We start from the raw sequence: 12984 nt of genomic DNA, 5'->3' as shown, positions 1-12984 counted from the left end.
AACTAAAATAATTTGTTCCGCATTGACTTCAATGGGATGCAATATCGAATGCGGACAGAGGTGGGGGGGGCACCAGAGAGCGGCGGAAACGGACGAAAAGGCCCAAGGACACTTTGGCTCGTTTCCTGCGCCCCCGTACCTCAGGCCAAATGAGGTACTGCAGGCCAATGTTCAGCTTTTCTCGGCTCCTGCGCCCCCGTACCTCAGGCCAAATGAGGTACTACAGGCCTATTTTCGGCTCTGTTCAGCTACTGCGCCCCGTACCTCAGGCCAAATGAGGTACTGCAGGCCTATTTTCGGCTCTCTTCGGCTACTGCGCCCCCATACCTCAGGCCAAATCAGGCCAAATGAGGTACTGCAGGCCTATTTTCAGCACTGTTCGGCTACTGCGCCCCCGTACCTCAGGCCAAATGAGGTACTGCAGGCCAATGTTCGGCTTTTCTCAGCTCCTGCGCCCCCGTACCTCAGGCCAAATGAGGTACTGCAGGCCTATTTTCGGCTCTGTTCAGCTACTGCGCCCCCGTACCTCAGGCCAAATGAGGTACTGCAGGCCTATTTTCGGCTCTGTTCAGCTACTGCGCCCCCATACCTCAGGCCAAATGAGGTACTGCAGGCCTATTTAGCTTGAATTCTACTCGCCTTGCAAATCAACACTCGCAAACCGAGTCAGAATTAAAAAAAAACGCTCTCAAACCAAGTTACTCTTAAACCGAGGTTCCACTGTATCTACATATGGTTTGGTTCCAGTTTCTTTGTGTAGATACATCAGGGCTTCTGTTAGGAGTCATGGGGCCCCATACAGCCTACCTGACAGAGCCCCCTTCCCCTGTCTGAAAGTGACCAAGGACATAGGTTTATTAGTCCCTTTCTCTGTAGCCTCAGCTGCACAGATGAATGAATAGGAAGCGTGAGGCTTCCTGCTCATTCACAAGCGGAAGCATAGAATCACAGTTTACTATGCTTCAGAGATGAATGGACACAGGGGTGATTGATACTGATCACTTACTGTGTTCATTCAGGAAAGGGAATGGTCAGAAAATTACATATTTACTGGGCGCTCCCCCTGCTCTCCATTCTAAAACATCCCCCTGAGTGCCCGCAGCAGGAGGGGAGAGGATGGAAGCCAGCAGAACTGTGGGGGAAAGGGGCACATAGGGGGGCCCAGATAGCTGATGGAAGGCATACATGTGCTAGAACCAATCCCCCTGCAGTGCAGCCAGAGTGGGAAAGAGGAAGAGATTCTGTCAGTGCTGCAGGGGAAGGCAGAAGAGGATCGTGTCTGCAATAAGCCAGTACATCTCCTGCTAAGCATGTGCCGGGCCCCCCGTTTTTGAACTGATGGAACCCGGGCCTAGTACAGGAGAGCTGGCTGTAATGCCATATCAGCGACTCTGAGCTATATACTGTATATCTGGTCATCCCAGCTGAGAATTCCTGACATTCCAAGACATTGGACTCTGGTGGTCCTTTGTGAGTCTTCTCAGATTCAATAGACCAGGGTAACATTTAGAGCAGAGGTTCTCAACCTTCTAGTGCCGTGACCCCTTGATAAAATTTCCCCAGTTGTGGGGACCCCTAACAGTAAAATAATTTTCGTAGCGTGGGTTATCAGCACACAAGAAAAGTAATTTGCGCCCCTAATCCGCAGACATTTTGCGCTCCTTAAGTCCTTTAAATGGCAAATATAATCGCAGGTAGTGTTACTCACTGTGTATTCCGACTTCGCGGTGTCTTTTAGCAGTGACACCTATGCCGAAATCAGAAGATAGGGTCTCCTGCAGCCCCAAAAAAGGGAGAAAGAAAGGCGCACCAGCCTCGTGTACTACCGTTTGGCAAATTTTAATGAAAAATTAAAATAATGAAAACTACTCACAAACAAAGAATGATAAAAGGCTTGTCAAACGATAAATGAAATACCCCTCAAACCACACTCCAGAATGTAGGGGGGGGGTGGCGAGGTGCGTTGCCGCTTGGCTGATGCGTTTCGAGGTGACAGAGACCTCTTCCTCAGAGCCCAGCAGCCCCTCCCACTTCACATTCCCCACCAGTCAGCTAACCTCTAGTCTCCGCCCCCCCAGCCATGCCGTGAACTGAATGGGCGCCTGCGAAGAGGCTGAGTGAGCGGCCGCAGGCTCCAGGAACAGTCCAGCTGGGCAGCCACAGGCTCTAGGGATGGCCTTGCTGGGCGGCCGCAAAAAGGCTTGGAGAGCGGTGCGGTGTTCAGGAACAGCCCAGGATTTGGTGACCCCTGGCAAATCTTTATTTGACCCCCGAGGGGGTCCCGACCCCCAGGTTGAGAACCACTGATTTAGAGGGATGTTCTGAGAAGGGAGGAGATGAGAGCAGAACTATAGAATTGTACTTGTGAAGACGGAGGAAGTTTGGGAATTGGGCTCTGATCATCTCCAATATAACTTTAGCAAAAAGAGCCTCACCCTACCACTGAATGATTTAGCTTGTTTCAGCAGCTTATATTATAGCATTTCTTATATTATTAGTTTAACATTAATCAATAATTCATAAATTGGTATTGTGCGTTTATATTTCTGTATAACGTCTTACAGAAAATTCCAGGACTGTTCCAGTGACTTTCACACCAGACTGGAGCAAGTTACTTACAGGAGACGATATAACAATGACCTGCCATGGAGGAAACAACGTGACTTATCAGTGGTTGCAGAATGGTACGTTAGTGGCAGAAGGACAGATCTACACAATCACATCTGCCCAGGTTGGGCACAGCGGGATCTACCAGTGCCGGACAAGTCATGGTGATAGTTTACCATTCAGCCTGGAAGTCAGCGATGGTGAGCCGATCAGTTCATTTCCTTAGAACGCTTTAGTTCATTCAAAGGAATGAATTACACATTCATTCTATAGGCATACAAAATTGTAAAAAGAAAATATTATACACAGCTTTTTTTGCAATTTTTATTTTAAAAAGTTACATTGTAAGTAGAGAACATCATAAGCATTTGCAGAAAGGTAAAAGGCTCACAATACTGTATATCAGTCTGTGGGGCAGGGCTGTGTGACAGGGTTGTCGTTACGTCCTCCATGTTTCCCTCCTCGTTGGGTGCCAAGCAAGGAGGGTCACATGAAAGTCCTACCCTGGGGGTGGGTTCTTCTGGGCTACGCTAGGGGTTACCTTTACTTATGTGCCATTTTAATCAATGCCCTGGGACAAGGCTGAGGGTGCCATGGGGAAATACTGTACTTGATCTTAAGGTGGGCCTCTACTTTTAAAGATGAACATACAGGCCCAGATTCACAACCGAGATACGCCGTCGTATCTATGCGACTGATTCTTAGAATCAGTTACGCATAGATATCCATTAGATCCGACAGGCGTAAGTCTCTTACGCAGTCGGATCTAAACTGCATTTTTTTTTGACCGCTAGGTGGCGCTTCCGTCAAATTCCGTGTCGAGTATGCAAATTAGCTAGATACGCGAATTCCCAAACGTACGTGCGGCCGACGCAGTAAAGTTACAACGTTTACGTTAGGCTTTTCCCGGCGTATAGTTGCCCCTGCTATATGAGACGAATGTTAAGTATGGCCGTCGTTCCCGCGTCGAAATTTAAAAAAGTTACGTTGTTTGCATAAGTCGTCCGTGAATGGGGCTGGACGTCATTTACGTTCACGTCGAAACCAATGACGTCCTTGCGGCGTACTTTGGAGCAATTCACACTGGGAAATTCCACGGACGGCGCATGCGCCGTTCTGCAAAAACGTCAATCACGTCGGGTTACAGTAGTTTAACATAAAACACGCCCCCCCTTCCACATTTGAATTAGGCGGGCTTACGCCGGACGATTGACGCTACGCCGCTGCAACTTATGGAGAAAGTGCTTTGAGAATACAGCACTTGCCCGTGTAAGTTGCGGCGGCGTAATGTAAATCAGATACGTTAGGCCAGCACAATTTTACGCGGCCTGTACGTGAATCTGCCCCACACTGTTTGCACTATGAGAACAAATTGCTCTGATCCTAAACACACCTCAAAATCCACGGGGGATTACATCCAATACCAAAGTGCCTGGTATGGACTCGGGGGGAGGGGGGTGACTGATCCGAATTCTAGTCGTTCTGAAAAGTTGGAATTCATTAGATAAACAAATACATTGAACACATTTTAAAGGATTTGAACGACATTTGTTGAACAAAAAAAAACTCCCCTTTTTTTTTTTTTTTTTAATAAAAAAAAAAATTAATATATTTTTATTTTATTTTTTATTTAAAGGGCAAATTTTTTTTTTTAGAGGTCCGGAGGTCCCCAGGGGCCCCAGATGGAGACCCCCCTTTTTTTTATAAAAAAAATTATTTGTTTATATTTTTTTCTTATATATATATATATATATATATATATATATATATATATATATATATATATTTTATTATTAAAGGGCTCAGAGGTCCCCAGGGCCCCATGTGGCAAACCCCCTTTTTTATTTGTTATAAATGTTTATTTTGTTTATTTATATTTATTTTTTATGTTTTTATTAAAGGGCCCAGAGGTCCCCAGGGCCCTGGATGGCAACCCCCCCCTTTTTTTAAATAAATGTTTAATTTTTAATTTATTTTTTTATTAAAGGGCCCAGAGGTTTCTTTTTTTATTATTATTATTATTAAAGGGCCCAGAGGTCCCGGATGGCAACCCCCCTTTTTTGTATTTTTTTTTTTATAAAAAAAACAATTTGTGTATGTGTGTATATGTATATGTGTGTATATGTATATGTGTGTATATGTATATGTGTGTATATGTATATGTGTGTGTGTGTGTGTATATATATATATATATAATTTATTTTTTATTAAAGGGCCCAGAGGTCCCCAGCAGGGCCCCGGATGGCTACCCCCCTTTATATATATTTTTCTTTATTTCTTCTTTTTTTTTTTTTGTAAAGGGGGCCCCCCCGCTTCTCAATTCGCAGCAGCCCCCCCCCCCCCCACTTCTCAATTTCAGGCGGCAGCACACCCCCCCCCCCCCTGGTTCTCTGCTCCAGGGGAGCCATGCCTGAAGCTGTGTAAGGGGCCCCATAATTCCTGATGGTCACCAAGCAGTTAAATACATGTATTTCTCTGTAAAATATCAGTTTTGCTGTAGTAGACTGTATACAGTACATTGCATAAATGTACCACTTCATGGGCAGGGTTAGGGCGCCCCCCTGGCATGTTATTTATTGGAGTTTTTCAAGTTTCACTTGAAGCATTGCTAAAATTGCTGCTACCTTACTTTGGTCCAGTGGGGCAGTGGCCAGCACCCAAGTTCCATTTGCATGTCTGCCCCTTGCTTTTTAGCCTAGAAAACAGCTAAAAATTATTTTTAACATTCAGCTCCCATTGAATTCAATGGGGGTTCGGATTCAGCACCCAACCTTTACTCATGTTCACCCAACCCACATCAAACCCAGGGCCGATCCCAGACGGGGTGCACCGGGTGCTCTGCACCCAGGCGCCAGAGGGGAGGGGGCGCAAAAGTGTCAGGAGCATCAAGTGACACCATCAAGTCGGGAATGTGCTTTCCCGCAGCAGCAGCCGCTGTACCGTCCGGGGCTCCAGGCGTCACTAAATGGCGCCCGCAGCCTCGCCTGTGTGTCCTCTCTCGCCCGCCTGTCGCGCCCGCTGCCGCTATATACACCAGTAGCATAGCAGGCGCGCCTGGCGCGGCAGATCCATGCCTTCTCTAATTTGTGTACACTGACTGTCCCCTTCCCACACTGCCTGTCTTAATCATACAAACTGGAAGCACGACCGCGCTGGACAATGGGCGGGACTTTTTAAGTTAAAAAGTGGGTGATTGGTTGCTAGGCAGCGGGGCAGTCCCAGCAATAAATCACTCACTTTTAATGGGAAATGTCCCGCCCATTGTCCTGAGCGGCCACGCTTCATGTCCTGTGTGAGTAAGGTAGGTTTTCTGTGGGGAGGGGGGGCTGTGCTGTGCAGGATAAGGGTTTGATAATGAGAGAGGACTGCGATGGCAGGGGGAGTCATCCTGAGATGGGGGGGTCAGTCTGCCATGGGGGGGTCAGTCTGCGATGAAGGGGGGGTGGGTCTGCGATAGGGGAGTCAGTCTGCGATATGGGGGGAGTCAGTCTGCGATATAGGGGGAGTCAGTCTGCAATATGGGGGTAAGTCTGCGATGGGGGGGTCAGTCTGAGATATGGTGGGAGTCATTCTGCGATATGGGGGGGGTCAGTCTGCAATATGGGGGTAAGTCTGCGATGGGGGGTCTGTGATTGGGGGGATCAGTCTGTGATGGGGTGGTCTGTGAATTTGGGGGTCAGTCTGCGATGGGGGGTCAATATGTGATTGGGGAGTCCGTCTGTAATTGGGGGGGGTTCAGTCTGTGATGGGTCGGTCTGTGATGGGTCGGTCTGTGATGGGTCGGTCTGTGATGGGTCGGTCTGTGATGGGTCGGTCTGTGATGGGTCAGTCTGTGATGGGTCAGTCTGTGATGGGTCAGTCTGTGATGGGTCAGTCTGTGATGGGTCAGTCTGTGATGGGTCAGTCTGTGATGGGTCAGTCTGTGATGGGTCATTCAATATGTGATTGGGGAGTCCGTCTGTAATTGGGGGGGGGGGGGGGTTCAGTCTGTGATGGGTCAGTCTGTGATGGGTCAGTCTGTGATGGGTCAGTCTGTGATGGGTCAGTCTGTGATGGGTCAGTCTGTGATGGGTCAGTCTGTGATGGGTCAGTCTGTGATGGGTCAGGTCAGAACTCTAGGGTTCCTTTGGCACTTTTTCTAGTCTCCTTGAGCAGCGAACAGTTGCTAATTGATTTCCTGCCTTAGAGTGTCTTCATAACTTCAGGACTAACACCACTTACCGAGGACACCTCTACCACTGATCGTCAATGTAACAGAGCACTGCACTAAACACCAATGCAAAGGGGACCTCTCCAGCTAACCACTTATGTAAGAGGACACCATACTGGGCAATAATGTTAAAGAGCATGCCTTTTCTTGGCCACCAATGTAAGGAAGCACTATACTGACCTCCAATGTAAGAAGGTACTTCTCCAACTTGACATTTAAAGCCCCCTCTCTCTGTCCACTACCCTCTCTCTCTCAGCTCCTCTCTCTGTCCACTACCCTCTCTCTCTCAGCCCCTCTCTCTGTCTACTACCCTCTCTCTCTCTCAGCCCCTCTCTCTGTCTACTACCCTCTCTCTCTCTCAGCCCCCTCTCTCTGTCCACTACCCTCTCTCTCTCAGCCCCACTCTCTGTCTACTACCCTCTCTCTCTCTCAGCCCCTCTCTCTGTCCACTATCCTCTCTCTCTCTCTCTCTCTCTCAGCCCCTCTCTCTGTCTACTACCCTCTCTCTCTCTCTCTCTCTCTCTCTCTCTCTCTCTCTCAGCCCCTCTCTCTGTCTACTACCCTCTCTCTCTCAGCCCCTCTCTCTGTCCACTACCCTCTCTCTCAGCCCAATTGGTGAGCAATGGTAGGCTGCATTTGATGGGCACTGGTGAGGCTGCATTGATCTCTTGTACCATGTCTGCAGTCCCTGATCATCTCCTGTATCATGTCTGCAGTCCCTGATCATCTCCTGTATCATGTCTGCAGTCCCTGATCATCTCCTGTATCATGTCTGCAGTCCCTGATCATCTCCTGTTCTATGTCTGCAGTCTCTGACCATCTCCTGTATTGTGTCTGGGGGCTCTTTCTAAACAGACTCTCTAACAGAAGCCCTCTCTGTGTCCATCAGAGAGGCCCCCCCTCCAGGTTCAATTAGAGTACTCTGCTTCTCTTCCTGTTTTTCGTTTATTGTTAAGAGATCATGGGAGGATCCCGGGGTAACAATGACTCCTTAGGGGGAGCATCTCTGTGTTTGAGTCGTTGCCATAGAAAAAATTGCAAAGGGGGAGGGGTTAGTAAGGTGACCACGCCCTTGTAGGGGCGCCAGAAATATTTCTGCACCCAGGCGCATATGACCCTAGGATCGGCCCTGATCAAACCAAACCCAGGTATGTTTGGCTCATCACTAATCAGCAGTATTGTGATACAAACAGGGCTGCTGTTAGAAACCATGGGGCCCCATACTGACAACCTGGCACGGGCCCCATACAGGAGGACCGGTGGTACCCACTTATCCACGTCCTTGGATACAAATAAGGAACGAGAAAAGCTGAAAATTATTTTCTGAGAGAAAAAAATATGGGAACTACTTCATAGCGCTTTAGCAAAGTGAATGTCGTCCACTGAGGATCTAATTTAACTGTTGACTTTGTAATCTGAAATCTTAATGGCAGATACAATACGAGTTACTGCAATATGTATATTCAGTTTTTTCTTTTGGGATTGTTTATCGTAATAATTTAATAACCATTTTGTATTGTAGGTCCTCTTATCCTGCAGGCTCCAATCTTTGTGTATCGGAGAAGAGATATAAATATAAAGTGTCACAGCCGTCCTGAATATTCTGCACACGGGATAAGACTCTACAAGAATAATGATTTCATATATGGACATCTCCATGTTTTCTCTATCTCCTTTCATGATGGAAACTACAACTATTCTGGAAGATACCGATGTGAACAAGTATTATCCCGGAATGAATATATAACGCACACAGATGAAGTGTCCCTACATGTCAGAGGTAACTCATTGTGTGTCTATGGTGTTGTCTGTAACTAATACAGAATAACTATGGCTCCGGTCATCTGTTCCCATACCAGTGTGAGCTGGACCTCCTTCTCCACATAGATCACATCTTCTACAGGTCAGTTGTGTTGTAGACGACCACCAGGACCATGGAGAGATAAGAATTTGGCTATCCTGCGCCAAATCATTCCATAGTATGTAGCCATGAGCAGCTACGTGAACTGTTATGTAATGAAGTGAGGAGAGGGGATGTGGAGCTGGGCCAGCACAGACAGTCATTAAACACTCCTAGAATAGTAGAGGGCTATGATGTGCAAGGAGGAAATGGGCTGTGCTAGGGAATTTACCTTTCTGGAGAACTCCATTTGTTCTGAAAGTTCAAAAGCATAGTGATAGGGGGTTAATACAGCAGCTGGATTGCCAAATATGCCCCCCCCCCCACCTTTTTGCCCCTCCATCATTCATAGAAACTGCACTGTAGCTTCAATCAATGAAAAGCACTCTATGAATGGAGGAGGAGAATTTTTCATTCATTCCCCCATCCGCCCAAAGAGGTCAGAAGATTTCAACAAAGACAGTCGGCACCAGCACAAGGGACACGTCTCATCAAATGTAAGTAACATTCCTTGTTCTGATTTTTTTTTTTTATAATTAAACTTAGGCTTTAAGTTCATGACAGGGTCTTAAACACTTAAAATTCTAGAACAAAGTGAGATGTATCATCAGGGCTTTATTTTTCTTAGAGAATAGGTTTCAAGAACTCCCCCTTTCAAAGTCACCACCTTGTCTCGGCCCCTACCCACTTTAAAGCACTGTCCCTTGGTTCCAACTCCTACCTACCTCCCAGTACCACCCCTTTTAGAGAATACAGAACAAGTAGCATTGGTGCTAAGTAATTTGTATGGAATTTGTCAATGATAACAAGAAAAGCAGTAAAAAAGATCAAATGTAGAAAAAACAAGCTGCGCAAATAATGTGAAATTTCAAACAAAAAAACAACTAGCATACATATTTGAAATAATTGTGCTGATGATGTGTTGAAATCACTGTAACAAATAGGTTGCCCTATTTGTGTCACATTCTAAGTCCCAGTGAAAAAGAGTGAACAAATCAATGTCCTATTTTCAAAAGAAAGGACGCATCAGATAGTGGTTTAATAGCTGGAAATGTACTGCTCTCCTACAGGTAAAATGGTGACATCAAACCAAAAGGAACCACAGAACAGTGATGAGATAGAAAGGAAATCCTCCACCTTCCAAAATAAGTGCCTCTTACCGAAAGGGAAGATCCCAACCAGAGATCTTCTGTTGGCGTGTGGCTTTCTAACCCAGCCTAGGGGTCTATGTAGCAGGATATCGTTTCTCCGGTATCTGATAGATCTCCCACCACTCACAGATGGTCAGATGTGATTACAACCAGGTGAGGAAGGAAATAAGGCTGACATACCGTAATCCAGTAAAACATTTTAATGTAAAAAATAAAATAAAATCGCACTTACAATAAGAAGATAAAAAAATCGCATGTGAAAGTTTGTAGCCGGCCGGCTAACACAGCCCGTTCACTCCTGGACTCTGTATGTAGTGATGACGTCAGCACGCCGCTTCACCCCCGGGACTCTGTATGAAGTGATGACCTCAGCACGCCGCTTCACCCCCGGGACTCTGTATGTAGTGATGACGTCAGCACGCCGCACTTCCTACTTCCACCTATGGACCGCCTAGGCGACTCCTCCTCTCGCCTTAGGCGGCCCCTCCCTCCAGGCGATCTCCTGGGACACATGACAGGTCCCAGGAGATCGCCTGTCCACTCCTAGAGCTCAACGTGAATCGCTCATTCGCAGTGCGCGCCCAGCCATGAAGCTGAAAGCTGTCACGGCCGTTTGCCACAGTGTGAATAGAGGCGCCGGGGGAGAGAGGAGTGAGGCTCTGGGCGGCTGCATCGCTGGACCGTGGAGCAGGTAAGTGTCTGTTTATTAAAAGTCAGCAGCTACACTTTTTGTAGCTGCTGACTTTTAATAAACATAAAAAGTCTGGAACTCCGCTTTAAAGGGGTTGTAAAGTTAATTTTTTTTCCCTAAATAGCTTCCTTTACCTTAGTGCAGTCCTCCTTTACTTACCTCATCCTTCCATTTTGCTTTTATTTTTTGTACTTTATATGTTTATTTGTTTTTTTTCTTTTCTTTACATAAAACAGCATATGGAAAGGCACAGGGCAAATACTCTGCCAAAAACAAACATGAATACAATCCCCTTGACAAAAAAAATACATAAATACATACATATCCGCTCTGGACCCTCCCATAAACTCCCTCACTAAATCTTCCCACTCTAACCCTTTTCTTAGTCATCACTCTCTCTCACAGAGAGACAAGTGATGCATCTGCCCTTTCCCCCCTCCCCCCCCCCCCCTCAAAAGACGAGAGAAAAAAAAAAAGAGAAAAAAAAGAAAAAAAGATAAAAGAGGGGGAGAGAGAAGGGGAACCCCATCCTCTCCCTCCCTTAAACCACAATTCATAACAGGAAAGTTGGTTTATCCTTCATATTATATTTTACATTATAATTCCCTGCGCGTATCCGATTCTTCATTTATCAGGTTCAGTCATTAATCTTTTCCCCTCATCTGAATTTTTAAACAAATTCCAGCTCTTCCACGTTTCTTTGTATAGTTTATTTCTTTATCGTACATCACGGGACACAGAGCGGCATTCATTACTATATGGGTTATATGGAGTACCTTCAGGTGTAGACACTGGCAATCTCAAACAGGAAATGCCCCTCCCTATATAACCCCCTCCCATAGGAGGAGTACCTCAGTTTTTCCGCCAGTGTCTTAGGTGTTAGTCATGGTTTAGCTTGCCTCCACATCCTTGGGATTAGGTGAGCTAACCGGTTCTGTCCAAAAAAGCCTCAGCGCTAAAGTGGTCAGTAACCGGACCCCAAACCCTTGGGGTATAGCCCATAATGCTTTTCTTTTTAGAGAGCTGGACCCTGGGCCCAGAACTTAGAAACCTTTGGGTGCCTAATGTTTCTGTTGCCAGAGTGCTATATGGGCCCAGGACAGTGGATCCTTCATAGGAACCCAGGGCCTGAAGGTCTAGACATCCCCACCGAGATGGGGGAAGATTGGGCCTCTTGCTTGGCAAAGTCCTGCGGCATGGAGCAGGTAAGTGAGGGGAAAAACTTGCGGAACTTGGTTCTTAGCAGGTTTTTTCTGGGGGGTCACAGGGGACATGCCTAAAGTTATGCACTGCATCTGGCAAACTAGTCACATATCATAAAGATAGGATGGCTCTATATGTATTATTCCCCATAAGATGTGACCTCCCTTGTAGTGTTGGAAAAGCATTGAGTGGGGCCTGTGATATAAAAGTATATGTGTGTGTCAGAGAGCTGTGCTTACCTGCAAGCCTCCAGGCGATGCTCCATTCAGTCTTCCTCCTCACGGCCTGCAAAGCAGGCAAAACGCCGACCTCCTCATGGTTCCAGGCTGCAGGCTGCAGTTTGCTGGAGCAGAGAGGTCCCTTCCTCCCAACCCCACCCCCCCCCTGTCGGGAGGGGCATTTCCTGTTTGAGATTGCTGGGGGGGAAGGGCGGGTCAGTGGCTTAAGGAAGGGGCGGCCCTTCCTTGTTTGTTCCATATAGCTCATTCAATACTTTGGAACTGAGGAGGAAAGACCAGAACGGCAAGCACGGGGCGCCGAGGACACACAGTGGCCAGAAAGAATATTGCAGTCTTCAGAAAGACTGTTTTCAAGCCTAGGAATAGGCTGTTTCTTTTCCATCTCATAGTTTTTCTTGCAATACTACTCAGGGGGACAGAATGTTTTTTCTTTCCTAGATTTGAAAAAAAAAAAAAAAAAAAGTGTCATCTAGGGGAGAGGAAGCATTTTTTATCCCCCAAACAGGTGTTTGGGCATTTAACTATTTATAAGTCCCAGGTACCAATAAGTAGCAGGTGTACCTCGGTATTGTACCATGGCATCAAAAAACAAGGGTACAAGAGGTGGGGATTCCCCCAGAGAGTCTGAGGTCTCGGACAATGCTATGCCGCTGCTTTCCCCACAGGGAGCCTTGGGGCCATCGGGATCTGGGGCTGGAGCTGACGCGGGTCAGTCCAACCCTAAGATGGTCACGGAGGAGGTATTACTCACCTCTTTAAAAGAGATGCAGAAAAGCATGGGTAAAATGATAGCCGCAGCTATGCGGGGCAGTAAGCGGAATAGATCTCCGTCGCCCGAGCGCGGACCCTCAGAAGAGGAGGTCCTTTCCTCAGGGGAATTGGACAAGGACCAAGTAGGTTCAGGGATCGAAGATCCGGATACAGAGGAGTCTGGGGCAGTCTCCCTGAGGGAGAGCTGGTGGATTCAAGGATTGTCGGACTTG

At 47.0% G+C, this 12984-nt stretch overlaps 1 protein-coding gene across 2 annotated transcripts in view; it reads left to right on the top strand.

Annotated features, from left to right (window-relative positions):
• The window catches only part of LOC120920735 (high affinity immunoglobulin gamma Fc receptor I-like), a 152193-nt gene that overhangs the window by 22208 nt on the left and 117001 nt on the right, over positions 1–12984 (top strand). The window contains exons 5-6 of one of the 2 annotated variants that reach the window (XM_040332980.1): positions 2565–2807; positions 8340–8597. In XM_040332980.1, coding sequence (XP_040188914.1) covers positions 2565–2807; positions 8340–8597 — 501 coding nt within the window. The remainder of the gene's footprint in view (positions 1–2564; positions 2808–8339; positions 8598–12984) is intronic. The other variant, XM_040332978.1, reaches the window with a different exon arrangement.

The sequence above is a fragment of the Rana temporaria genome, chromosome 13 (genome assembly GCF_905171775.1).
Source record: "Rana temporaria chromosome 13, aRanTem1.1, whole genome shotgun sequence".
NCBI lineage: Eukaryota > Metazoa > Chordata > Amphibia > Anura > Ranidae > Rana > Rana temporaria.
Note: the sequence above shows the minus strand (reverse complement) of the source record. Positions and strands in the feature narration are given on the sequence as shown.